The sequence below is a fragment of the Lepisosteus platostomus genome, chromosome 11, assembly GCF_059453375.1.
Source record: "Lepisosteus platostomus isolate fLepPlt1 chromosome 11, fLepPlt1.hap1, whole genome shotgun sequence".
Taxonomy (NCBI): domain Eukaryota; kingdom Metazoa; phylum Chordata; class Actinopteri; order Semionotiformes; family Lepisosteidae; genus Lepisosteus; species Lepisosteus platostomus.
Window position 1 is genome coordinate 32620270 of NC_142621.1, and position 22915 is coordinate 32643184.

The 22915-nt window shown below is 49.5% G+C and overlaps 2 protein-coding genes and 1 long non-coding RNA gene across 20 annotated transcripts in view; 2 read left to right on the top strand and 1 right to left on the bottom strand.

Annotated features, from left to right (window-relative positions):
* The window catches only part of prrc2c (proline-rich coiled-coil 2C), a 37896-nt gene extending 26055 nt beyond the window's left edge, over positions 1-11841 (top strand). For 8 of the 18 annotated variants that reach the window (XM_088599222.1, XM_088599221.1, XM_088599223.1 and 5 more), the window contains exons 22-34: positions 201-293; positions 591-692; positions 832-1018; positions 1876-2097; positions 2800-2951; positions 3845-3981; positions 4241-4475; positions 5451-5645; positions 5929-6138; positions 7280-7383; positions 7531-7657; positions 8923-9150; positions 9481-11841. In XM_088599222.1, the coding sequence (XP_088455348.1) occupies positions 201-293; positions 591-692; positions 832-1018; positions 1876-2097; positions 2800-2951; positions 3845-3981; positions 4241-4475; positions 5451-5645; positions 5929-6138; positions 7280-7383; positions 7531-7657; positions 8923-9150; positions 9481-9759 (2271 nt within the window). In that variant the 3' untranslated portion in view covers positions 9760-11841. The remainder of the gene's footprint in view (positions 1-200; positions 294-590; positions 693-831; positions 1019-1875; positions 2098-2799; positions 2952-3844; positions 3982-4240; positions 4476-5450; positions 5646-5928; positions 6139-7279; positions 7384-7530; positions 7658-8922; positions 9151-9480) is intronic. The other 10 variants (XM_088599226.1, XM_088599227.1, XM_088599237.1 and 7 more) reach the window with 4 other exon arrangements.
* A 1602-nt stretch (positions 11842-13443) lies between these two features.
* Positions 13444-20245, bottom strand: myoc (myocilin). Its single transcript, XM_088599240.1, has 5 exons — positions 19472-20245; positions 16786-16854; positions 16300-16425; positions 15228-15733; positions 13444-15024 (listed from the first exon to the last, which is right to left on the bottom strand). Exons 1-5 carry the CDS (start codon positions 19944-19946, stop codon positions 14746-14748), a joined length of 1455 nt encoding a protein of 484 aa, XP_088455366.1. The 5' UTR covers positions 19947-20245; the 3' UTR covers positions 13444-14745.
* On the top strand, positions 17805-21870 carry LOC148652475 (uncharacterized). Its single transcript, XR_015925345.1, has 3 exons — positions 17805-18145; positions 18930-19296; positions 21263-21870. It is a non-coding gene; the product is annotated as an uncharacterized LOC148652475 (long non-coding RNA).
* The last annotated feature ends 1045 nt before the right edge of the window (positions 21871-22915 follow it).

Consider the following 22915-nt stretch of genomic DNA (forward strand, 5'->3'; position numbering starts at 1 on the left):
CTAAGTGGGTTTTTGGGGGTATATATACCTTTGATTCTCTGTCCTGAGGATGAAGAGGGAAGGAGACTTGTATAACTTTTTTTTTAGTCCATTGTATGTATTGAGAGAATCTAAGTTCACGGCTCTCATTAACGTACGAGCAAACATTGTTTGAATACTCGGCATTAATGGGAAGTGGCCTTTTCCGTGTTGCTCCTCAGGAATCAGTGACGGACTACACCACCCCCTCCTCCTCCCTGGCCGACAGCACCCCCACGGCCAGCGGCAAGATTGAGGAGAGCCTTGTCCCTAATGTGAGTACCGACTGGTTAACAACAGCGTGCCCAGCCCCTTCTGTTCCTGGATTGTTCATGAAAGTTCTAGATTTAGTTCTTGAAAGGGTTCCGTTCTAAGTCTGCTCATGTCAAACTTAATTTTGAATCAAACGGCGTGGTCAGCCTTTTTCTTATAGTCATAAGCTTTCCCTTAATCATCATTTATAAAACACGAAGAGACCCCGAGCTGCCCTCTATTGGGCTGCATTGGGTCGATAACATCATTCCATTATTCCAAGAAGTGTGTCTTATATGAGCTACTGTGTGCATGTACAGGTCGCCCTTCCTCATGCTCTGCCTCTTCCCCGGCGAGAAGCCCTGCAGCGCAGTACCAGTCTCACCCCTGTGTCGCCTGCAACTGTTGACCTGACTCTTAAGGTGAGCACTGTGCACTCTCATTCTGGCTTGGTCTTGGAGTAAGCTCTCTCTGTCGTGTATCATCTTCAAGTTAAACTTACTCTGCTCGTCTTTCTAATTCTCAAGCCTTGCCTGCCTTGATTGTTTTACTGATTGACAGATGGAGTCTGCACGCAAAGCCTGGGAGAACTCACCCAGCATTGGGGAGAAGAGCTCTCCAGTGACATCCTCTGCCTCGCCCATCACCAGCGGCGGAGGGGGCAACAGCGCCTCCTACAGCTCCTTCTCTAGTGCTTCCATGCCCCAGATCCCTGTGGCTTCAGTCACCCCAACAACCTCGCTCTCAGGTAGCGCCTGCCTGTCACTATACTTCTACTGCTTCCTTAAATGAGATTAAAACCTTAGTTCCCCATATAAGTACTTCTGCACTTCGTAGAAGAGCATCCAACACCGCTCAAGTCCATGAATCCTAGATATATTTTTGTATACTGAACATGGAGAGATGCTGAGATTTGCACAGATTACATGTGGAAGTACATATTCAGAATAGAAAGTCTGAATGCTCCGGCAGTTCAAGTTGTAAATATGAAGTGTAAATGCTTCATTTGTTTCAAGACTAGAAATGCATAAACTACAGAATCTGTTCTGCTGTTTTTTTATAGGGTGCATTCTGTACTTTTTACGTAGTTCTGCCCGTATTAAAAAAACAAGAGGTGATTATTTCCTACCAGACACTCATTCAAGTTGTGTATTTATGCATGCTTTCTGAAACATTGACAAAAAACAAATGCAGTCAACACAATTCTTTTGTTGCCTCAGGAGCAATCACCAGTCCTGCAGTTAACCAACATGTGTACCCTGTAGTGATGGCACACTCTGCCAGTACATCTACATTTGCAAGTACATGAGCTAGACGTGATACATTGAATAACTGAAGGACTTCTATACAATTGGTCTTGATCGGAATCATAAATTACTTTTACTACAAGTAATATAGTATTCTATAACATCGTTTGTGGCACTTCGAGGGGTTAACCCAACGTTAGTGTGATGTGAAGTTGAGTCGGTGGTGTACTGTTACACCTGTAGCATAATTGGCTTCATGCTGGAGTAAAGTTACGCTTGGGTCTCGGCTGCACACTTGTCACTCAATGAACAAACTTTCAAGCAACTTACTGGTTTGAATTTGTTGTTACCCCCCTAGGATCTGGGACCTACACCACTTCCTCTCTGAGCACAAAGACTACCAGTACCTCGGACCCCCCGAATATCTGCAAGGTGAAGCCCCAGCAGCTGCAGGGGGGGGGCATGACAGGGGGGCACTTCTCCCAGTTGGGGTGTGTGCCTTCCCTCCTACCCCAGCAGCAGCAACAACAACAGCAGCAACAGCAGACACCACAGGTCTTCGTGTCTCAGTCTGCAGCAGGTAGGCCAGTTTCTGCCCATCTGGACTAACCCAGCACATTGATTAAAAGAGGTTCCGAGATAGTTATTGTCTATGAATTGCCTGTGTGTTTGTGCATGTCCTGCGATGGACTGGCACCCCGTCCAGGGTGTCGTCCCGGCTTTGCCCTGAGCCTCTGAGTTGGGGCTACTGTGTCCCATACCAGGAAACTGCCTTCGACTGTGGACTGATCAGTTTCACCCAGAAAAGAAACCAAATATTGCAGCATCAATACTTATCGCAGAGGAAAAGAGACGAGACCCCTCTTAGACATCGGTATGATCCACTTCAGGTGTTCAAAACACCCTGCAGCTTGCTAGGTGCAAATTGTTCTGATAATTATTCATATTACATATCATATAAAGTTATTCATATTCAAGTACAGTCATACTTATATATTGAGAAGTATCAAGGATTTCTTGAGAAGAATGTCAGGGCATTGGTTCGAAAACCACATTGACCACCTTGAAGGGTTCACAAACTTTCAAGCACGACCGTATTAAGTTGGTCACAATGATCTCAAAACGCCAACAGATGTGAATCAGCAGTTCTAAACATCTGAAATTGTTCACTGTGCTGTGGTGTAGGATCTTTATTTCCATTCCTTCACTGGATCAACGTTAATTGATCAAAGCCCACAGGAGCCCTTCTGACTGGGGCTTTTTTACTTATTTTTTTTACCAGGTTCTGCAGCCCAGATCCCAGCCTTCTACATGGACACCAGCCACCTGTTCAGCACGCCTCACCCCCGTCTGGCCCAGCAGCAGGGCTTTCAGCCAGGGCTCTCTCAGGTGCGATGGACTTCCTGCCGGTCTGCGCTGTGCTGTGCCCATGAGGCAAGGCAGCTTCTCAGCAGCTCTCTTTATAACCCCTTCCCTTGTTGCTCACTGAAGTCCTCCTTTCAGCTCAAGAGAATAATGTTTAATTAAAAATAGCCAAAAAATTGATTTAAGGTGGGATTTCCAAATCTTATTAATTGCTACACCAGTGCATCCAGGGGAATGGGATGGTGTAGTATATCCCAGTATTGATTCTTTGCCTTCCCCATTTTCGATCAAAAATTAGAACTTTGCTGCTTTATAGGGATTCTGCAGCATCCTTATAGATGATTCGACCATTAGTTTTTCTGCTGTGATACATCACTTTGCTTAAAGCGGGTCACAAGATAATTCAAGATGGAACTAGTACATTCAAGTACAGAGAAGATTGGGGCACTGCTTTTATTTACCCATTTCTTTGTTTATAAACCCTCTTCGTTTTGATGTGCGCTCTTTCTCTAAGGTTTGTGCTGCTTAAAATGGTGACAAACAACCCATCAGCGATATCAGGAGAAATTTGATTCTTATTTTGTTTTTTAAAATATGCCAATTTTCCAAAGGAAGAAACAGAAATGAGTTCTTTTGTCCATGTTCCCTATAAAAGACTAGTTTTCCAGAGCAAAACTAGTTAACGATTTATCCTAGCATCTGTCCTGCCCTTACATGTCCAGCATGGTTCATTGTGAGATTGTTCTTAGTAAGCAGTCAGTGGGTTGGGGGAGGATGGATCTGATGTTCGGTGCTTACTTTGAATCTAGAAGTCATATCTGTACACTTATAGTCATTTTTGGGAAGTGGGATGTACGTTTGGGGGTGCTCATGCGTTGGCCTTGGACCCTGTGCTCTTCCCACCTGCTTGTTTGGATGGTTCTCCTTAGGGCCGGTTTTCATGGCTTGACTTTCCCTTACAGCCAACTGCAGTGCAGCAGATCCCCATCCCCATCTACGCCCCCCTGCAGGGGCAGCACCAGCCGCAGATGGGCCTGGGCACTGGCCCGCCTGTCTCCCAGCCCCAGGACCTCTTCAGCTCCGCTCTGCAGCCTTACAGGTGATGCTCCTCCTGACTGTCTCTTGCACAGCTCGCCTGCTCACTTGCCCAGTCGCACAGGGAATAAGCACAGATCCTGTGTAACCTGTCAGCATGTGCAGCTGTTTGTGCATGTGCTGTGCAATTGTAAATTCCTGTTATATCTAGTTTCTTTTGCAAAACTGTTTAGAATCATGACTTTTTTTTTGTGTGAAATAGCCAAGGCCTTGCAGAGAGAATCTGCAAACCGGGCTCATGTTTGGTTCCCTGTCTTGGTCAGGTCCCAGCAGGCGTTCATGCAGAACAACTTGTCACAGCCCTCGCCCATGATGCTGTCGGGCACCACGCTGCACAGCTACCCTGGCGTCCAGCCGCCTGACCTGGGCAAGCCCCAGTCCGGCCTGGCCTTCCAGCAGACCTCAAGCACCCAGCACATCCCCATCCTCTTCGAACCCCAGCTCAACCAGCCGTCTGGCCTGGGGGGCTCGCAGCTCATTGACACGCACCTCTTGCAGGTGAGTTAAGGGCAACTTGACTGAAACATATAAAAACCCATTCAAGAAGCCTGGGGGTGGGAGTTTGAGACACTCGAGTCAGAATAAACTGTCAACCCACAGTGCACAAAAAATTCCAGGCAACTAGTAGACGCAATAAATATGTAACGGTATTCTAAATGTTATCACTAGGTCAGTAACAATTTACATTCGTGAGATTTTTTTATCTAAAGTTTGTGGCGTCTTCAGAAAAGTCTTTGAGCCCTCTTGTGACTGGAGCCCCTTGTAGTCTAGCAGAATGTCTCTGTGCTCCTGTTGTACTGGCCACCACTGGCCTTGGGGCATGCATAAGCAAGAGCAAAGCAAGAATCTTTAACGAAGAGCCATAAGAGTAAATAATTAAGGCCCAAGACGCAATGGCAGATTGCTTATGAATCTACTTAGAATCAGGTTTAAATATTTTCTTTACCCATTACAGAAAACCAAGTGTAAAGTGCTCATGCTTCTAAACCAATACTTAAAGCATGAATGGACCCATTATTTAGCATTGTGGACTTCATAAGTGGGGAAACGGGTCCCTGCAGTCTCAGCCTTGCACTTGGCATTGCAAGTTGAGCCTGGGCTAAAGCTGCCGAAAATCAGAAAAACGTTTTTGTTTGGAAAGCTCCTGGGAGATGGGCTTGGCATCACCAAGGTTTCATCTTATTCTGACAGGTTGCAGAGTTTGATTTCCTGGAACAATTGAAGGAACACAAGTACTTTGTCGACTGTCTTTAATACAAAGATCAGCTAAAGCAGTGCTGAAATATTTATTGCACTTTCTATTGCCAATCAAAATTGACATTTACAAGTAAAGGCTCCTTTGCATAATCCAGGGGGTATATTATGGAGACTCATTGCATAGTAAAGTCAGTGCAGCAACCCTTTGAATTCAGTATTTGTTTTCTGCCCGACGCGCTCAGACTGAAAGTGAATCTGTCGGTGTTGTTTTGGCAGGCGCGGCAGGGACTGAGCCAGCCCTCGAACCTGTACTCGGGGCAGGTGCAGCAGCCTGGCCAAAGCAGCTATTACAGCTCCACACAGTCGCCCAGCTCTGCCCTGCAGCAGGTAAACGTACCCACACACACTCACTCCGCCCAGAGCACCTATTACAGCACCAGGCAGTTCCCCAGCGCTCCTGCAGTCCAGCAGGTAAACCCACGCGCCCGCCCTCTCGCACAGCTGTGCACTACCTCACTTCCGCACGCGCACATGTCATGATACAAGGAAGCAGCAGCCTTGCAACAGCACACGCATGCACATGGACATCTTCCTGACCGTAAAAGGAGCATCTACGCTCCATCAAGACAGACACGGGGATGGGCAGGATCTCCCCTCTTCAAGCCAGAAATATTTCCGAGCTCCGCTCGCGCAGTACCAGCTTGCTGTCGGCAAAGTAACAGGATGATCGAGTTTCCCCTCGCTTTCCTGCCAGGTAACGGTCCCTCTCCCGGGCTCCCAGCTCTCTTTGCCCAATTTTGGTTCGACTGGGGGGCACCAGCCCCTGATTGCTCTGCCTCAGTCCTTGCCGCCGACACCCCCGCAAGCGCAGGCCCCCAGCATGAGCCGCCAGCCGCCGGTCAGCCAGCCTTTCCGTGGGCTCGTGGGGCAGAGTGGACACAGCATGATGCAGCCCTCCAGTAAGGTCAGTTGCGAGCTGATACACAGATTGCTCGAATGTCTGCACTCGGGTTTCTTCCTCCATTGACTCGCCCACCCAGCAATGGCAAAGCCGATTTTTTTTAACGCCCAGGCTCACAGCTTCCGGTCGTGTGGGGGAGTCCTCCTTTAAGGGAACGAGGCTGGGCAGTCGTGCCCTTGCTTCTCTCCCACACACCAACGCCATTCAGCATTTGAGATGCTGGAGCGTCCGTGCCGAACCTGGGGGAGTGAGTCATTTCTCATGGACATCACTGCGAGCCTGCATGAGGGGGTCACTGGAGTGTCAGTGACGTCGAGAGCACCCTGCTCAGCTATTCTCAGCCCACCTCCAGCTGCAGAATCAGCTGGGCAGTGACGTAATATGACCCAGGCTCAATCTAGTGACTTCTGAGTTGTAGAGTCCTTTTACTGATGGAGTGACTGCAAAGCCAAATCAAGCTTTTTTTTTCTATCGTTTTCCAGCTGGCTAAACTGAAGCTTGTTCTTACAGTTCCTGATAAACCGCCTGATGTATAGGCGACCTAGTAAAGCATGAGTTGATGCGTGTCGTTAAAGCAGAATTCATAGCAGCATCAATCAAGTGTTGCTTACCTTTGCTGTGCTCGCCTTGTGACCTGTTTCCGATTACTCCGTGTGTAAAGCAGGGGTTTCCAGATAGTCTTTAAAACAATTGACCTCTTTAACTATAAACAGATCGACAGGCGGTTTATTCAATTAAATAATTTAAAGCTATGATTTTGGATTAAAAAATCAGAATATCCCTTAGCTTTCAAGGACCAGTGTTTTTCAGTCTTTCTTTCTCAACTGATGAGTTGCTTAAACAATCATAAATAATGGGCGATCTCGGGTGACCTGTAAGAACGACTGGACTGGGGATCTCCAGGAACAGGAAAAGGGAAAGGAGACCTTTTTTATGGAGTGAGCATATAATAGGTTCTGTCTAATTTCAAATATCTTTTAGATATTGGATGTTTTTCTTTTTGTACAGTCAGTTGAATCTGCTCCTGTTTGTGTGTGTGTGTAAGCTGAGCGTCTTGAATTACAAAGTGAAAATCTTTACGGATTGTGGGGCTTCTGCATTAGCAGTGTGCCACAACTGACATGTGCGGCGACTCTCTCTGCAGATGTGCGAGGTAGATCTGAAGCTGTTTGGCAGTGGGATGGATGTGAAGCCAGGGACTCCCCCGGTCGGTGCTCGGAGCACCACCCCCACCTCCAGCCCCTTCAGGTACATCGTCCTCCCCAGCATACGCTTCCTCAGCCCGTCACTCGCCCTTCCTCTCCCTGCATCGTCTTCCCCCGTGCCGCTTCGCCAGCCCAGTCCTGCTCCCAGTTCCTCCTCCGCTGACCAGGAATGTTGTGTTGTGGCTCGCAGGGCCAGCTCCACCAGTCCCAACAGCCAGTCCAGCAAAATGAACAACATTGTTTACCAGAAGCAGTTCCAGTCGGGCTCGGGGGGTGTGCGAATGCCCCAGCACTTCCCAGCGCAGTTCACCCCACAGGTGAGGACTTTGCCGCTACAGTGTCTCTTGGTCACGCACCTGGATATGTTGCTCATCCAAATGGGTTTGCCCACCACCTTCTCACAGGCTAGTCACTTAACCATGTCTGCTCATGTTTCTCCTGACTAACATTCTGTTTGTTTTGTGAACTTGTTTAATTTCCTAATTTATCATATCGGACTTCAAATGCAGAAATACCTGGGTACAAATAACACCACCGCCATTTTTTTTTTTACTGAAACCAACTAATCTGTGAGAATATCTTGGTCTTTGCATACTTGGGCAAAAAGTTTATATCAGTAGGTAGGGTGTGGTCACACATGTTTCATGGGGAGGGGGTGATCGGTCTGATTGAAATTTGTCATCCAAATCCAGCACGTGAATAAAACGTTGGCAGTGAGGATCGCAATACGGAATCCTCAGGGATTGCAAATGTATCGATGTGCGGAAGGCAAGATGGTAAATCCTGTGGACTTACAAAATAATGCCAGACATTTTATTTCAATGCTTTACCTCTTGATAGCAATTTGTGCAGTGGTGTAGGTTTTTTCACAATTACTTTTGTGGGACGCGCACTGAACTAAAGCAGTCTACCCACTGCTAGAATGCAATGGACAGCAGGAGGTAGGCTTAGATTACTGAAATAGGACTGTTACAGAATACATCACCAAAGGTGCTGTCTGAAGATGATGGAATCTGTTCACTCGTTTGTGGTGGCAGTGGGGATCAAACTGTCCTGGCAAGGTGCAGGCGCCTAAGCCAAACCTTGTTGAAGCCTTTTTTTTTTTAATGCAACCAATACCAAGAAACTCCCTGCTAAACAAGCAGATCACTGGGCACTGAGCACTACTCATTTTAATGGAGCTTTAAGAGTTGGATTTCTGTGTAGTTTGTGTGTGAAGGTAGAGTATTCAATGGTCAGAAACAACAATTGGAATCAAATAGCAGCGGCGTCATAATCAGCATGATAGGCAAGGGTCCTCTTAATCTTGTCGGATGCATACATTATTCGCTCAGAAAAGCTAAACCATGTCACCACTGCTGGTGTAACATGATTTTTCATTATAAATACAAATCGTGTCTAAATGTACATGGAATCAGTGCTCATAGAATCTGACACTTTGCGGAGAACAGTTTAATAGTGAAATGCAGATTCTGATGGACAGGGTGAGAGTTATTGGGTGTGTGTGGTTAGGGACGTGTACAGAAGTCTTCTGTATTGCGGATATTACACAGTTTACGTTTTGCGTCTCTCCTTTCCCCAGATGCTGTCTCAGCCCAGCCTGGTTTCTCCATTGGTGCGGCCCCCCCACCACGGCAGCTCCTTCCCTGGGGGAGTGCAGAGGACGCCCATGGGCACCCCCATGTCCCCCTCCCTGAATGCCGGACTCATGCCGCACCCCCGGCCTCAGCACGCTCCCCGTGGCCCCCCTGGGCCCCCGCTGGCCCCCCGGGGAACCCATGCTGCGCTCAAAGCGGAGCAGGACCTCAAGGTGAGTGGCGACAAGCCGAGGGCCACAATGGTGATGAGGGACCACACCTTGGAGTCGGGGCATGGTTTTCTAAAGCTCGCGCACATGAGCTCCAGCACGTGGCACTGATAGTCACAAAGACCATCATTAAAGTGCTGTTTGATTGTCTCCGCTCGAGTCTGTGAAGAAAGTTATCCCTTTAAGATGAACAGTCTGACTCGATCTTAAATGAGATGGGAAAAGTGATTTACAAGTGGTATCCTTTCTTCTGCCTCTTCCACCTCTTCTCCGCTTTCCTCCCCGATTCCTCTCCCTCGCTGGGCCCCGTCTCTCTCCTCCTCTCCCCCCCAGGCCAAGCAGCGCGCCGAGGTGCTTCAGTCCACACACAAGTTCTTCTCCGAGCAGCAGCAGCAGCAGCTCAAGCCCTCCGGGAGCAAGCCGGCGCGCGGGGAGGGCGGCGGGGGCAAGCCGGTCGACGGAGGAGCGGCGGTACCCCAGGGGAGCGCCCCCGAGCGCTCGGAGGGCGACAAGGGCCCCAGCCAGGCCCCGGCCCTCTCCATGTCGGGGTCCAAGCCCGTCCGCACCGGCCCCATCAAACCCCAGTCCATCAAACCCGAGGAGACCAAATAACCAGCTGTGTGTCCATCTGCCTCTCTCTCTCTCACAGGCTCGGGAGGATGAGCCAAGACTCGCTCGGAGAGCTGTGATCAGGCCCTCGCTCTGACTTGTTCCCCCCCTGGGCTCCCGGCTATCCTGGAGTTTGTCAGGGAGAGGGGATGGGGAGGGGAGGCGGCAGGGGGTCGGGAGATGGCCTCCTGCCTCACAGAAAGATGGGGGTGCCGCTTATGGGCACTTTCAGTAGCCTTCCTCTCTCTCTCTCCCTCCCTCTCCGCCCTTCCCTGGAGAGCCTCGGAGAAGAGTGGGGTGCTGTTTCCCTACGTTCTGTGTCGAGATGGTGCCCTCTACGCCGCCGCACGGCGGGAGAGACGCCACTGCATTGGTATCTGTACAGCAATGACGAGAGAAAATTGCTGCTGAGTTTGATATTTTTTTATATATATATCATTTTTTCATGTTTTATTTTTGTTTTCCGGGTAGCCTTGAGTATCTGAGGGGTGGGCAGTTTTTTTTCCAAGAATCGTAATTTCTTTTAGTCAAATAGTGAAATTTTAGGAAGTGAAAGTTTATCCCCCCCCTTAAGCAATGAATCTGAGACGTGAACTAACGTTGTGAATGACGAGCGGTGTAGCGCCACCTGTAGGGGCCAGGCAACGGCAGCCCGAAGGGGGCGCCACATACTCCTTTGTCACTGAACGGTTAAACTCCGCTTTGGCTTGAAATCGGGCTTTTTAAAAATGTTTTTGGGAAATTGAACTTGAGGTGCTACTGCTGTTATTGAAGCCAGTTGCCATTCTGCCTTTTCTGTTTTTATTTTATTTTTTCCTCTAATGCAGTTTTGACTAAAAGACGCGATCAGTGTGTGTTCCAAAGTGAAAAAATGGGCTAGAAAACAAATCTTGTAGAGGTAGAGCTGAAGGGGTGAGCCAGCTCAGCTGTGGGAGCTGCGTTAAACAGGGTTTGTTAATGCCAGGGTGCCTAGCACTCCCTTATCGGGGGAAACATGTAGCTTTACACCCAGGGAGCAGGTGGAGAGACGAGGGGAGGGGGCTGAAACTGCTGTTGATCCTCCATTCAGAGGAGAGCATGGGTGAGCAAGAAGAGGCTGGACTTCCACGCAAAACCATTTGATCCTAAAGCCAGTCTCCTACACTGGTCCACTTGCCCGAGACACCAGGGGATTGCATTGTGAATTGCTGCTTAACGCTAGATTAAGACACTTAAGTTGTTCGACAGGTCTTACTGTGTGTGGCAGAAAAAGGTACTAATGTTTCTAATCTAATGCGAACTTCCTCTTCCTCTAGGCAGATTCTCTGTTGTCTTTAGCTTGTCCCTCCGATCACTTATCTACGTATCTCATAGCTGCTATAGTCTACCTTCCTCTCGCAAAGCCATCTTGCAAGATCTCGGCTCCATCTGCTCCTTAACATGCGAGCTCGCAGTAGGAGGTGCTCGGTATCTGGAGGGAGTGAAACCCAGCAGAAACTGGGACATGTGGTTGTGCTTGTGCATTTTTTCCCCCCCCTCCTGTTTCCTGAACTCGTATCTACGTTTGAATAACGTTCTGCTGCTGAAATTGAATCGTTTAAACAACACGCCAGTATGGAGGAGGGGGGGGACATTACGCTTAATCTTGGCGAAGCACCCAAAGCATGGCAGTTCACTCCGACCGCCGTCGTCTCTGAAGCCGCACGAGGTGAAAGCCGAGAGGAGGTGCAGGGGGCTCCCGCCTTTTGCCGAGAGACGCTGGAGAAAGGACACCCTGCGTTGCTCGGAGACTGAGCTAGAGGCCCTGCAGCCTTGCGTTCCCCGTCGCTCTCCATCACCTTAACACTGCTGTCTGTTCCCTTCCACTTCCTTCCTGTCCGGCCTGCAGCTGCGTCTGTGATGCCCGACTGGCAGATCTGTCTACTGTGTGCGCCAGGGTGGCATTGTACAGACCCCGGCAGCCCTGTGGGATTAGACATTGTTCTGGGGAGGGAGGGAGACTGTTTTTGTTTCACTTGTACAGGGGTTAATCGCTGTATTAAATATGTACGGTCTTATTTACATTGGTTTGGTTACGGAAACTAATAAAATAATATGATGTAAAACGGTTTGATAGCAGATTGTTTATTATGTACTCTCTCAAGCTGTGCTCTAGTTGTACACGAGAGGAGCTGTCAATCAAATCTGCAGAAAAGTGTTTTAAACTCAACATAGACCTCTCATAATAATGAACTTTATTTTATGTAGCACCTTTACAGGTGGCTTCTCAAAGTGCTTTACAGGATGACAATAACAATAAATAAGAATAATACAACAATAAGTAAGAATGCACAAGATAAAGCAAAATTACAATATATAGAGGAGACCGTGGATGGTGGAACTAAGAAGAGCAGAGGGGTGAAGAATGGAACCAGTTAAGTAAAGGCTTTTCTGAAGATGAGGATTTTGAGTCTGGATTTGAAGGAGTTTAGAGAAGGTCTCTCTGATATCCTTGGGCAGAGAGTTCCGGAGCTTGGGGGCATAACAGGAGAAGGCCCTGTCACCCATACAATGTAGATGGGGGACAGTTAAGAGAGCAGAATTAGAAGAGCGAAGGTTGCGAGGTGGGGAGCACAGCGATAATAGTTCAGACAGCTACTGAGGTGCCAAGCCATGCAGAGCCTTATAGGTGAGTATGAGGATGTCTAATGTCTTAATGTCTACATGGAATTTGACCGGAAGCCAGTGCAAGGACTCCAGGATGGGAGTAATGTGTGGTAGAGTCGTCTCTTTACAACTCTAAATAGTTGTAAAGAAGGAAACATGCAAGTTTTTCTCTGTGTTATTTAATCATTGATCTTTCCAACAAAAGTATGATGCTTGTAAGCAAAAGCTTTGTCACTCCGGAGATCTCAGTTTTGTGAAAAACCTGAAAAGCTTGTGATCCAGAGAGGGGGTAAAGAAGCAAAAAGGCAGAAAATCCTAAGCTAAAGCAAATGTCCTTTCTGAATTCACCACTAGAGGGAGGCCTCACCCTAGGATTTTCTGTGTGGGGTAAGACAACAAAACATTTACAGTAGGAGTGTCAGAAGTTTGGCGTTTCATATCATGGGTGCCAAAGTGTGTTGTGGAAAATGGGCAGTTCCACGGTGTTGGGGGAAGCTTCTCCTTTTTGTGTCGTTTTGCCTCAGTTATGCTCAGTGTCGGCCTCTCTCTGTGAAGGAGTGTATTTGCCTCTCTTGGGCATGTGGAACCTTTTTACTATCTGCTTGAGTACTGGTCTGCAGTTGAGAGAAAAGGGTTGAGTGACCCAGTCCTTTTAATCACCCAGTTGAATTGTGAGCTTAAAGAAAATAGAATCAGAGAACCTGACTGGAAACCGCTGTACACTGCTGGAATTAACCAGTAAAGGGGCTTACTCAGAATAAGTGAGCTTAGATATCTTCTTCATTGGCACACAAAAGTGAGGCTGTAGGTGTGCCAGACACCCGTATCAGAGGAGAAACGGGTTGCTCTTTCAGCCTGCTGTGTTGTGTGGTGAGCAGTCAAGGTGGAGTCTATTAAGGAGTTGCCTGGAGCCCTGGGTCAGGTGTCACAGTGACAACTAATTGCAATCCTGATTCAGGAGTGCATAAAGAAGAAAAATGTGCAAGTACAAACAAAAGAACAGTCCTAGACTGCCTGCAGTCCTTGGGATTGTCTAGAATAAAACAAGTATGCAACGAAGGATTGGATAAGTATACATACTCTTTATTTTTCCTTTTCCAGCATAGAAATCTATACAGAATTCAGTATTAAATTAAGACACGCAGGAAAAAGCAAGTCTTGATACCGCCTTGTAGAACGGGTGTCAACACTAGTGGCGTTGCTCCTGTCAGCAGTGGTGGGGGCAGAGTTTGAAGGAGAAGGGTTGTCAGCACTGCTTGGCTGAAGTGAGCAGTAGTTGGTTAAAAAAAAACAAGTTTAACCTTTAAGGTTTGCTTGAGTTTCATGGTGTTGCTCAGAGCAGCTTAACACATTTAAGTCAGTTCAGGGAAAAGTTATCTTTAAACACTAATTGAAGTGTTTTCTTGCAAGCAACTGTACATCGTTTATAGATTCAGTGCATTGCTTCACATGAGCAAATAGTTTTTGAAATCACGCCCCACACTTAGCAGCACAGACTGATCAGGATAGATTTGACAATGAGGCTGCTAGCAAGATACTATCATTGTGAATAGCGAGATTCTGCAAACTTGAATAATAGGATGTCATTAATATGATATCATGTTTAGTTGTCAAAAACCTATGGTTGATGCATGTATATATCCACTTGTCCAGGTGTACATATTATTTGTACATACATTTTGCCAAATGGACTGTGTGTTGGGAGGGACTGACCATTTTGTACACTGAGACTGCAAGGGTGCTGTCCTGTTAAATTTGTCTAATTAGAAGAGTCTTGGATCTGACAGCAGCCATTTGTCAGGGCCAAGCATTCATGCAGTTAACTCGCTACGCCTCGCCCTGTTTCTTGAAACCCGGACCCGTTTCCTCTCTCTTTCTTCCCCCACCCCATCAATGCTGTATGCTAAACACTCACACAACAGACAAACGAACATCATAGAAAAATAATTCATCTGAAATGCACGGCCTGCGAGCATGGCCCATCTCCCGCTCGCCACCTGCTCCTGCTCTGATCATCCGCTTTCTCGAAACCAACGGCCCTCATCTCGGCTGGCAGTCTGGTCGTCGCTGCCAGTTTCTCTGAACCTGCTTGTGCCATGGAGATGGGAAGAGTTGATAGATCTGGTAGTTAATCTGATAAAGCCTGTCCAGGGAGGGCGAGAGCAGCTCGGAGTCTTTAATGGAGGCACTGAACTAGAAATCTGCAGATAGAGGAGATGCCTGAAGGTGGGAGGAGTGTGGCGTGGTCTTGTGTGACGTGTGACGGGACGCGAGGTGTGTGTGTGCATGCGCGGCCATCCCCTTGCACGTGGGTTCTCATGTGGCGTGTCGGATGGCGTACGTTGGAGCGTCCCTGTGTGTAGCTCAGTGGCTCTCCAGCCGCACCTCGTAGCTGACCATGTGGAAGTTGTCCCAGGCGTACAGCTTCCTGCTGGTGGGGTTGTAGTCCACCATGCTGTTGTAGCGGTAGCGGTTCCGGAAGGGCACAGCCACGGGCTTGCTCAGGCCGCTCTCGGTGTTGAAGCTGTAGTTGACGGTGGTGTCGGGGGAGGTGTAGCTGTTGATGGTGTAGAGCGTGCCGCAGATCATGAAGGCGTTGGCCACCGACTGCTTGTGGATGTTGGTTTCCCAGCTTCTCTGCACCTGGAAGGGAACAGAAAGAGGTTGATTCAGCCCTATGGAGCTTCCCTTGTCCCTGTGCAAGACCATGTGGCTTGGAAGCTTCTGCTCTGTATTAGCAGTTGGCCTTCATCGGGGTCGGGATAGTATCTCCTGCGTGTTAGTTTCCCCATGTTCTGCTTGCTGAGCTCACTGGAGATAGCCAGGGGGTGAGGTTGGCTACGCACCTCCAGAGTGTTGGGGTCCAGCCGGGAGATGACGATGGCGCCCCTGGCCTTGCTGGTGCTGTATATCGCCCAGAGGCCCTTCTCGTCCGCGGCCAGGTCGATGTCGGTGTAGCCGCCCCAGGAGTAGGGGTACTGGCCGTGGAAGCCGGCGTGCGGCAGCTCGCGGCGCGCGGCCACGCTCTCGGTGGCCAGGTCGTAGCGCAGCAGCGTGCGGCTCCGGCGGCGCTGGTAGTAGAGCGAGCCGCGGTACAGCGCGGCGCCCGTGCTCTCCACCGGCTCCGGCAGCAGCAGCACCTTGGTGGGGAAGCCCCGCGCCAGCTGCTCCTCGTCCTCGTAGCCGAACAGCTGGCGCACCTCGCTGCCCACCGTGTCGACGCGCCACACGGTCTCCGGGCCGTAGGGGGCCACGGGGAAGGGGTCCTTCATCCACACGCCATACTTGCCCGCGATGCTGTCGGCCTTGCGGTGGGTCTTCGGCTCTCCCACCCAGACGAGCTCGCCGCAGCCTGCGGAGAAGGGCGAGGGGGGAGAAGGAAGTACTGGCGGGACAGGGGGAGGAGACGCTGGGGCAGAGCACACTTCAGTCCCGTACACAGCTAGACAGTCTCGTGGCATGGGGAGCAAACAGAGTACACGAACCCTTCCGGACGCCCTGGCGAGAGACCGCCCAGGGAAATCAGGAGGGGTATTCACGGTTCTCCGGAAATTCCCAGGATCGTGGGGAGGAAGCTGTGGAGGACGGTCTGTGAGCTCCCTGCTGCTCTTGTTTCTGATGGAGCAGCTGCTTCAGCAGGGTTTTGGATCTGTGGGGGAGCTGTAGTGTGTGGCTGGTGCAGGAACGGCCATCAGCCTAGAATCCCAGTGCACAACAGTTTGGGCCATTGTGGGCTGCTGCACTGCAGCCTGCAGCTTGTATATCTTAATGTAAATGAATATATGGTTCTTTTCTGCTATATTATTTTAAATTAGCATTAGGTGGGGCATCGATCTTTAAGTGTTTAGTCCTAGACTTAATGCACAGGGAGTTATTCTGTGGCCCCGCTGCGTGTGGGCAGGGCTGGCGGCGCCGTACCTGTGTCGCCTTCGGCAGGGGCAGGGCCTGGCCCTGAGCCTGCTGGGAGGAGTCGAGACGCAGGCACCTCTGTCACCTCTGCCTTGAATTCCTGGTACCCTGGCACGCTGAAGTGCCAGGCGGGGTCTGAAACACACACAGAGAGAGAGAAAGACAGTCATACAGAGATGCACGAGGTAGGCAGGTTGTGAAACAACGATGGACAAGAGCAGACTGCGTCAGACTAACTACCCCACTTCTCTGGGCTCCATCACTCCCCTCGCTGTGATGGAAACGGGCAGAATTCCAGCTTTCAGGAGGCTGGCTGAAGCCAGAGAGCTGTTTTGGGTGTTTCCTGGAGCAGGAGTGGCCTGTGTGGCTAATGATTTCTCTGTAGAGATGCTGGCGTGTATAACGGATGTTGGCCTGTGCATGGCAGTGATGCAGCAGTCTGTACAGAGCCGGACTGAAAGAGCTCTGGCCCTGTGCGAATGCAGGGTCCAGTACCTCTCACCCCACTGGGGGATTCGGATGATCCTCTGGGCTGGGCCACCAGGCTGGACAATAGGTTAGATCCTGTGGAGAGAGAGAGAGGAGAATTGTAATAGATGCAGGGGGAGAAATCAAGTACAGGGCTCATGCAGAGTAACCCCCTCCCAACACTGGCTCCACAGCAGTGATGCTCCAATTAGGTCGCTGACCCAACTGTGCAAACATAGAACTGCTGACACAGACCTGGAGCCCTTGTGAAAAATATTTAATGCAAATAAATTATGGAGCTCATCTCGATTGAGAAGATGAGGATGAAGCCCCTCCTTCATGCTGTAGCTCAAGCATGCCTGCTACTCTGGCTGAAAGGCAGGAATGCTCCAAGAGGAAACATACACCTAAGGTGGGGGGGGCACTGGGTCTCCTACTGAACAGCTTTCCCAGCTGCTTTGGAGACTGGCAGACTGAACCCCCCCCCCACCCCCCCCTCCGGTGTAGTGAGCCACTACAGCTCCCAGGTGGCAATGTTGTCCCACTTCTCTGAGCCAGACTGGGCTCAAACCCCAGGAGGCAGTGCGAGTGTTCCCACAGCTGGGCGTGTTTACAATGACATCGCCACCCAGAACTACACGGTGTGCGCGCACCTGCTACAAACCACTTGCCCAACAACTGAAGAAAAAGCACATGAGGAGTTAATGACTAAAATACTTGCATGTGCAGATTTCATTTTTGTAATCTGTCACGTGTCTGGCGCTTGTGCACAGAAGCAACATTTGCAAAAGCGCGTTGTTTTGGAAAACATTTCGAGTTGTAGCTGGCCCTAGGTTCTATAAATGTTGTAATTACTGAATGCTTCAGCCTTTTTGAAGTTGGACATATCAGCCAGGTCTCTGGAGGGAGGGTGGTTTGTCTTGACTCACAGTCAGTTGGTAATGTTCAGCCTCAGATTAAAGTTTGACACTGACAAATGATGGAGAAATCAGTGATTAAACCCAGTTCTTATAAAACTGCAGCTAAGCTCCATGTGTGTGCTTGAGGCAGTCCTGTTCGGGATTGTATCGAACAGGATGGCCATTGGAACATCTGGAGCAGTGCTGCGGACCTTGATACTAACCATCTGGCATATGGCCTTTGTTGCCCTGGCAAGTTGTGTTTTCACTTGACAAGGGCCCTGGTATCTATTTCCTGCTTCCTGACCCCTTGAGCACAGGACATCCTTGGCCTCTCCCAACCTCTCTGACCTCTTTTACAGCCTTAGTGTCTGGAGCACAGCATGACCTCTCTAGGATAATGGTTCTATGGACTGATCTCTACCCTCCCCTGCCTTGACCGTCAGCTGCCCATCCTCCTCCCTCTGGCCTGGGAGGGTCTGCGCTCCGTGAGTAACAGCTGCATTCTGCCTGAAAGGAAACCCCAGGTTCCTGAAAAGATTACATCCGTTTCATGATGACAGGTTCATGATCCGGGTCTTTTGAACTTCAGCGCAATGCAGACGGCATTTGTAATCAATGTTTCAAGATGGCAAACATCTACTTTGACTGAATCTGGAGTTATGCACAGAGAGAGTTAACTACTGCATATCCCACTGGAAGTAAAACTCCCCCAATCAGTATAAAAGCTCCCTCAGTGCTGGCAGCGGTTTGTCTGAACGAATGAGTTCCAGGATTCTGTTTGCAGATCAGTACCGTGGTCTGTCTGTTTCAATCCCACATTGCACTCTGCTCAGCTGCAGCTCTGGCTCAACTCAGCACTGAGCTCTCTGCACCTCGCTGGCTCCGTCTGTATCCCAGTCTAACCTGACCGTTAAGCCGCATCCTCATTAGTGCTCGTTTCTTGCATTAGAACGGGCGCATCAGCTGATACTGATACCATGAGGAACCGCAGACAGATATAGGATGAGGCTGGACAATCTTCCAGAATCCATACAGTTTGTGTCCTTTGCATTCCTAATGATCCCCAAAACAACCCCTTTACAACATCTATGAGGCGATAAGAAGAAGATTTATCCAAAACTCTCCAGAATAATTGGAAGAAATTCAGTTCCTTATTCCTGACATCAGATGTGTGCTGTTCTCTGGCTGCTAGTCCAGCTCCCCTCCCTGGTCATTCTCAATCTGTCACTGTCCTCTGGGACCTAAGATGTGCCCTCCTCAAACCTGCAGAACCCACAGCGGGGAGCTGGAGCTGCGACTGGCCAGGGACGTCAGGGCTGGTCAGCGAGAGGGACTCCAGCAGACCCACCAGACTTGCCGTAGGGACAATCGGCTCTACCCCGAGTCTCGCATCCGCCAGGCTGGGGTTCGAATCTGCACTCGACTTGCTCAAAGCCATCACGACCACCGCGCCCTTCCACCACCCCCAGACCTGCCAACGCGGACGGGACGCCTGTTCAGGGACGACACCTGGCAATGCAGGGCAACAGTCTCGGAACCTTTTTATTAACATCTGAGCGGGCAAGGATCCAGAACATTGCACGGGGTGTGGGAATGACGCCCATGTCCACAGTACGAGACCTCCGAGACAGAGGGGGTGAGTGTGACCTCTGGGGACACCTGTCACACTGCTGCCAGTGAAGCGCACAGCCTCTCGCACACGACAATCGCTTTTTCCCCTCTTCCCCTCTCTCCCTCTCTCCCCGCCCGTTTGCCTCTGAGCCGCTCTATCTCCCTTTCTGCCCCGGCTGCTCGACTCTCTCCGTACTCACCGCTGGGGGGTCTCTGGCCGCTGTCCTGCAGCGTGGCGGCCTGGGGGGCGCACTCTCCGGCCTGCAGCTTCTCGTTCTCCCTCCTCAGCGCGTCCAGCGCCCGCTGCAGCTCCTGCACCTGCCTGTCCAGCCCATCTCTGGCTCTCTGCAGCTCCCTCTTCTCCTGCAGCGCCTGGCTGTACGCCGCCTGCAGCCCCCTCTGCCCCCGGGCCCCCTCCTCGCTGCCCCCTGCCCAGCGGCTCGCCAGCGCCTCCAGCAGCGCCATCCGCGTCTTCAGCCCGTCCAGCTCCTGGCGCTGCAGCGCCCCCTCCTGGCCGGGGGGGGAAGGGCAGGTGCCCTCGGCAGGGCTTGGCACGGTGAAGGTGTAGTGGCAGCGCCCGTTTTGGTCGTTACCCCTCCGCAGCGTCGCGCTGCTCTGCGCCAGCCCCCCGCCCCACAGCAGGCAGGACAGACACACGGCCGCCGGCAGCCACATGCTCCACACAGGGCCCGCCTGCTCTGCCCGTCTCCTGCCCTGCACCTGTGCCACTCTCTGCCTCGCTCCCTCTCTCCTCTCTTCCTGCCCTTGTCCTGCTCTTCTTCACCGAGCTTTCTGCTGCGTCAGTGAGAGCTCAGCGCCCTGTCTCTGCACCTGACTCCACACTCCTCCCCGGTTCCCCCTGCCTCTCTCTGCGTGTACCTGCCTTGTCTCTCTCCCTCCCTCTGTGGCGCACTGGAGCTATCCCTGATCTGTCCTGACCTGTCCTAGCTCCAGACACTCTGAGCGCTCGCAGGCAGATCAGGAGATATTTATACATCTGGGAGGGCGGGACGGTGAGGGCGAAGGAGGGAGGCGGGATGCTGTGTTTTGGGATTGCCGAGTGACAAGAACATTCCAGAGCAGTGTTTGGGAGCTCTTAAAGCAACAGTGTTTCTCTCTGTGTGTGTTGTGAGGGTTATTGTGTCTGAGTATCCAGTGTCATTTCATGCACATCAGTTCATGCATTTTTGAAGGAAAAAGGGGATGCATCCACACCATACCTTTAACTGTATATTCCTTAGTTATTTTGGTTAAATCAAAATGTTGAAACCTATTCCATTTTTCCTATCGCTAGTTTATAAACTGTACTAGTTGCAGAAATTGCTGAAGATTGATGGATTGCTAATTTAAAAGCCTAAACAACTCAATTCAATGCATTGCTGTGCATAGTAATATAAGAAAGTACTGATCCAGGTGAATATTGCCCGTCCAGCTAAACGAGCAAACTGGATTAAATGCTAAAGCTCATTACCAAGCAACAGTTACCAAGGGTTACATATAGAGAGAAGTAGACTACAATTTGTACTTTTTTTGGCTTCTTTGAAGAAATCTAGTACCAATCATGACATTGTGTATCGGGATAGCTCGAAAACCTTTGACAAGGTTCACCATGGGACTCATCCTTCAATTAATGGTGCACAGCGCAGATGGACTCCAATCTGGCCCCAGGGTAGGACAGAGAGGAGACATTTCTGGGATGGACGGGGAATACAGTGGAGTCCCACAGGGCTCAGTGCTCGGACCACTGCTCTTCCTAAAACTCACACGGATCGTGTCAATTTGCATAAAAATGGTGGATGATACAGAGCTTGGGTGAATAACCAACAACCAGTGCAAAAGTAAAAAAAGGCAGACAGAAAGCCTGTTTATGTAGCAAGAATTGCAGTATAGAAAGAAGTCTTTCTTAAACTGCACTGCTCTAAAGTAACATGGATCATTTCAGGGCTGGAGGCAAGGCACTATGAGAACCCTTTTTTCTGTTCTCTGTGTAGATGTCCAAGAGGAGGCTTGACTGAGGTATGTTTGGGGAGCAGAACAAGGTAGAAACTGGTTAGAAGCAATAAGTAGAAAAACCTTTTTTACACACAGTAAATTACTGACTCATGGAATATGCTTTACGTTGTGGCGACAGAGACCCAGGGAACTCTCAAGTCATTGCCTTATTTTTTTGTTGTGTTGTAAAAAGTGCAGAAAAGTCAGACCTGGGAACTCTTCTGAAATCTGAAAGGCCTTTCTGCCTCAGACAGACAGTTAAACTAAAGAAACACATCATCTACAGCAGATTAACTTGAAATTGATTTCAAACAAAATTAAAACATTTACGTGTTTCCTTTATTGCATCATGTCTACGAAGTGAAGAATATTCTCAGATTCCAATTCATTCCCTTCCAGCCCCATGTTGTGTTGACAGGCTGGGTGTCTTGAAAATTCAATCTTGACAGACCCTTAACTATAAATCCAAGGGTGTTGTAAACAAGGTATTGTTTACAGACAGCTTTGCATAAACAGAACCATGTTGTTAAAAGTTTCAGATCGGATTGAATTTTAATGTCAGTAAGATCATAGCCTGATTTATGTGCTTAACTTGTTGGAAAATAACTTGGCTGCATGTCGGAGCAGACCTTGTGCTGAGATTAAACGTGTTGATTTTCTTCACCCCCAAGTGCATTGGTGATCATTTTTTTTATAACAGACCAAAGCAGGATTTGTTTGAATTTCATCGGAATGAGCTGTACTAAAATGCAGCTGTACTGTCCACGACAAAGGCTGTTGTCTTTGTCTTTGATGCAGGTCTGTGGCGGACAAAATGAAGGAAACGCATTCTTTTTTGGTATGAAAAATGTTCATCTGTAGGTCCAACACACCTTTTCAATGTCACGTCTGAAGCTAATTTAAATTGATGGGTACACCAAACAGTGTCTAAGTCTAGTTGTGATGATCTTTTGTTTTTCAAAATGTAAATGTAGTTCCTTCCAAATAACTACAAATTCAAATAATCCTAATCTGTTACACGTGTGGAGTAGTGCAGGGGATTACATTACATCACCACTTCCCTTCAACACCTGCTAACCTGCACTGTGGCATGGCGTGTGCTCAGGGAGGTGTTGCGCTGTGCAGTGCCTGACTGATTAATATCTCATTGCGTTTTTTTTTCCCAAGCACCAGAGGGATCTTTCGGACTGCTCTGCCCAGAACTGCACAGGAATGTCAGGGCGCCAGTGTTCGGGAATTCTGGAATATGCCCGCCGTGGGGAGCTGGGGATTGGTTTCCAGTTTGGGGAAGGTATGCCCAGAGGGGCAGCTGAAGGAGTGTCCTGTTACTGGGCAGAGAGAGCCAGCTCTTTGGCAGCGTGCTGGAACAGGGGCTGAAGCCTAGTGCCTTTCTCCCCGGAGTCACTCTGACTTGGCCTGTTTCCCTTGTCCACACCTCCTCTTCCGACCACGCTGAGCTTTCTGGGACCCATTCTGTTCTTCATCTTCCTCCTCTTTTCCGTTCTGGCCTGTTTTTTCTTGAAGTCCTTCAATTCCACTGCTGTGACAAAACTCTTAAGACCTCTTTATGACCTCTTAGGAGGGCATTTTGTGATAGTTTGTACTGTTCGCTCAGCAGCATTAAATGAATTCTGCGTGCAGCCCACTGTAGA

What these genes read in the sequence shown, in the direction of transcription:
- myoc (XM_088599240.1), bottom strand. Translation starts at nt 19,946, where the DNA reads ATGTGGCTGCCGGCGGCCGTGTGTCTGTCCTGCCTGCTGTGGGGCGGG. An exon ending in CGGCCAGAGACCCCCCAGCG is followed by an intron (nt 16,855 to 19,471) that starts GTGAGTACGGAG and finishes CTCTCTCCACAG; the next exon opens with GATCTAACCTATTGTCCAGC. An exon ending in CCCTGCCGAAGGCGACACAG is followed by an intron (nt 15,734 to 16,299) that starts GTACGGCGCCGC and finishes CCTTCTCCGCAG; the next exon opens with GCTGCGGCGAGCTCGTCTGG.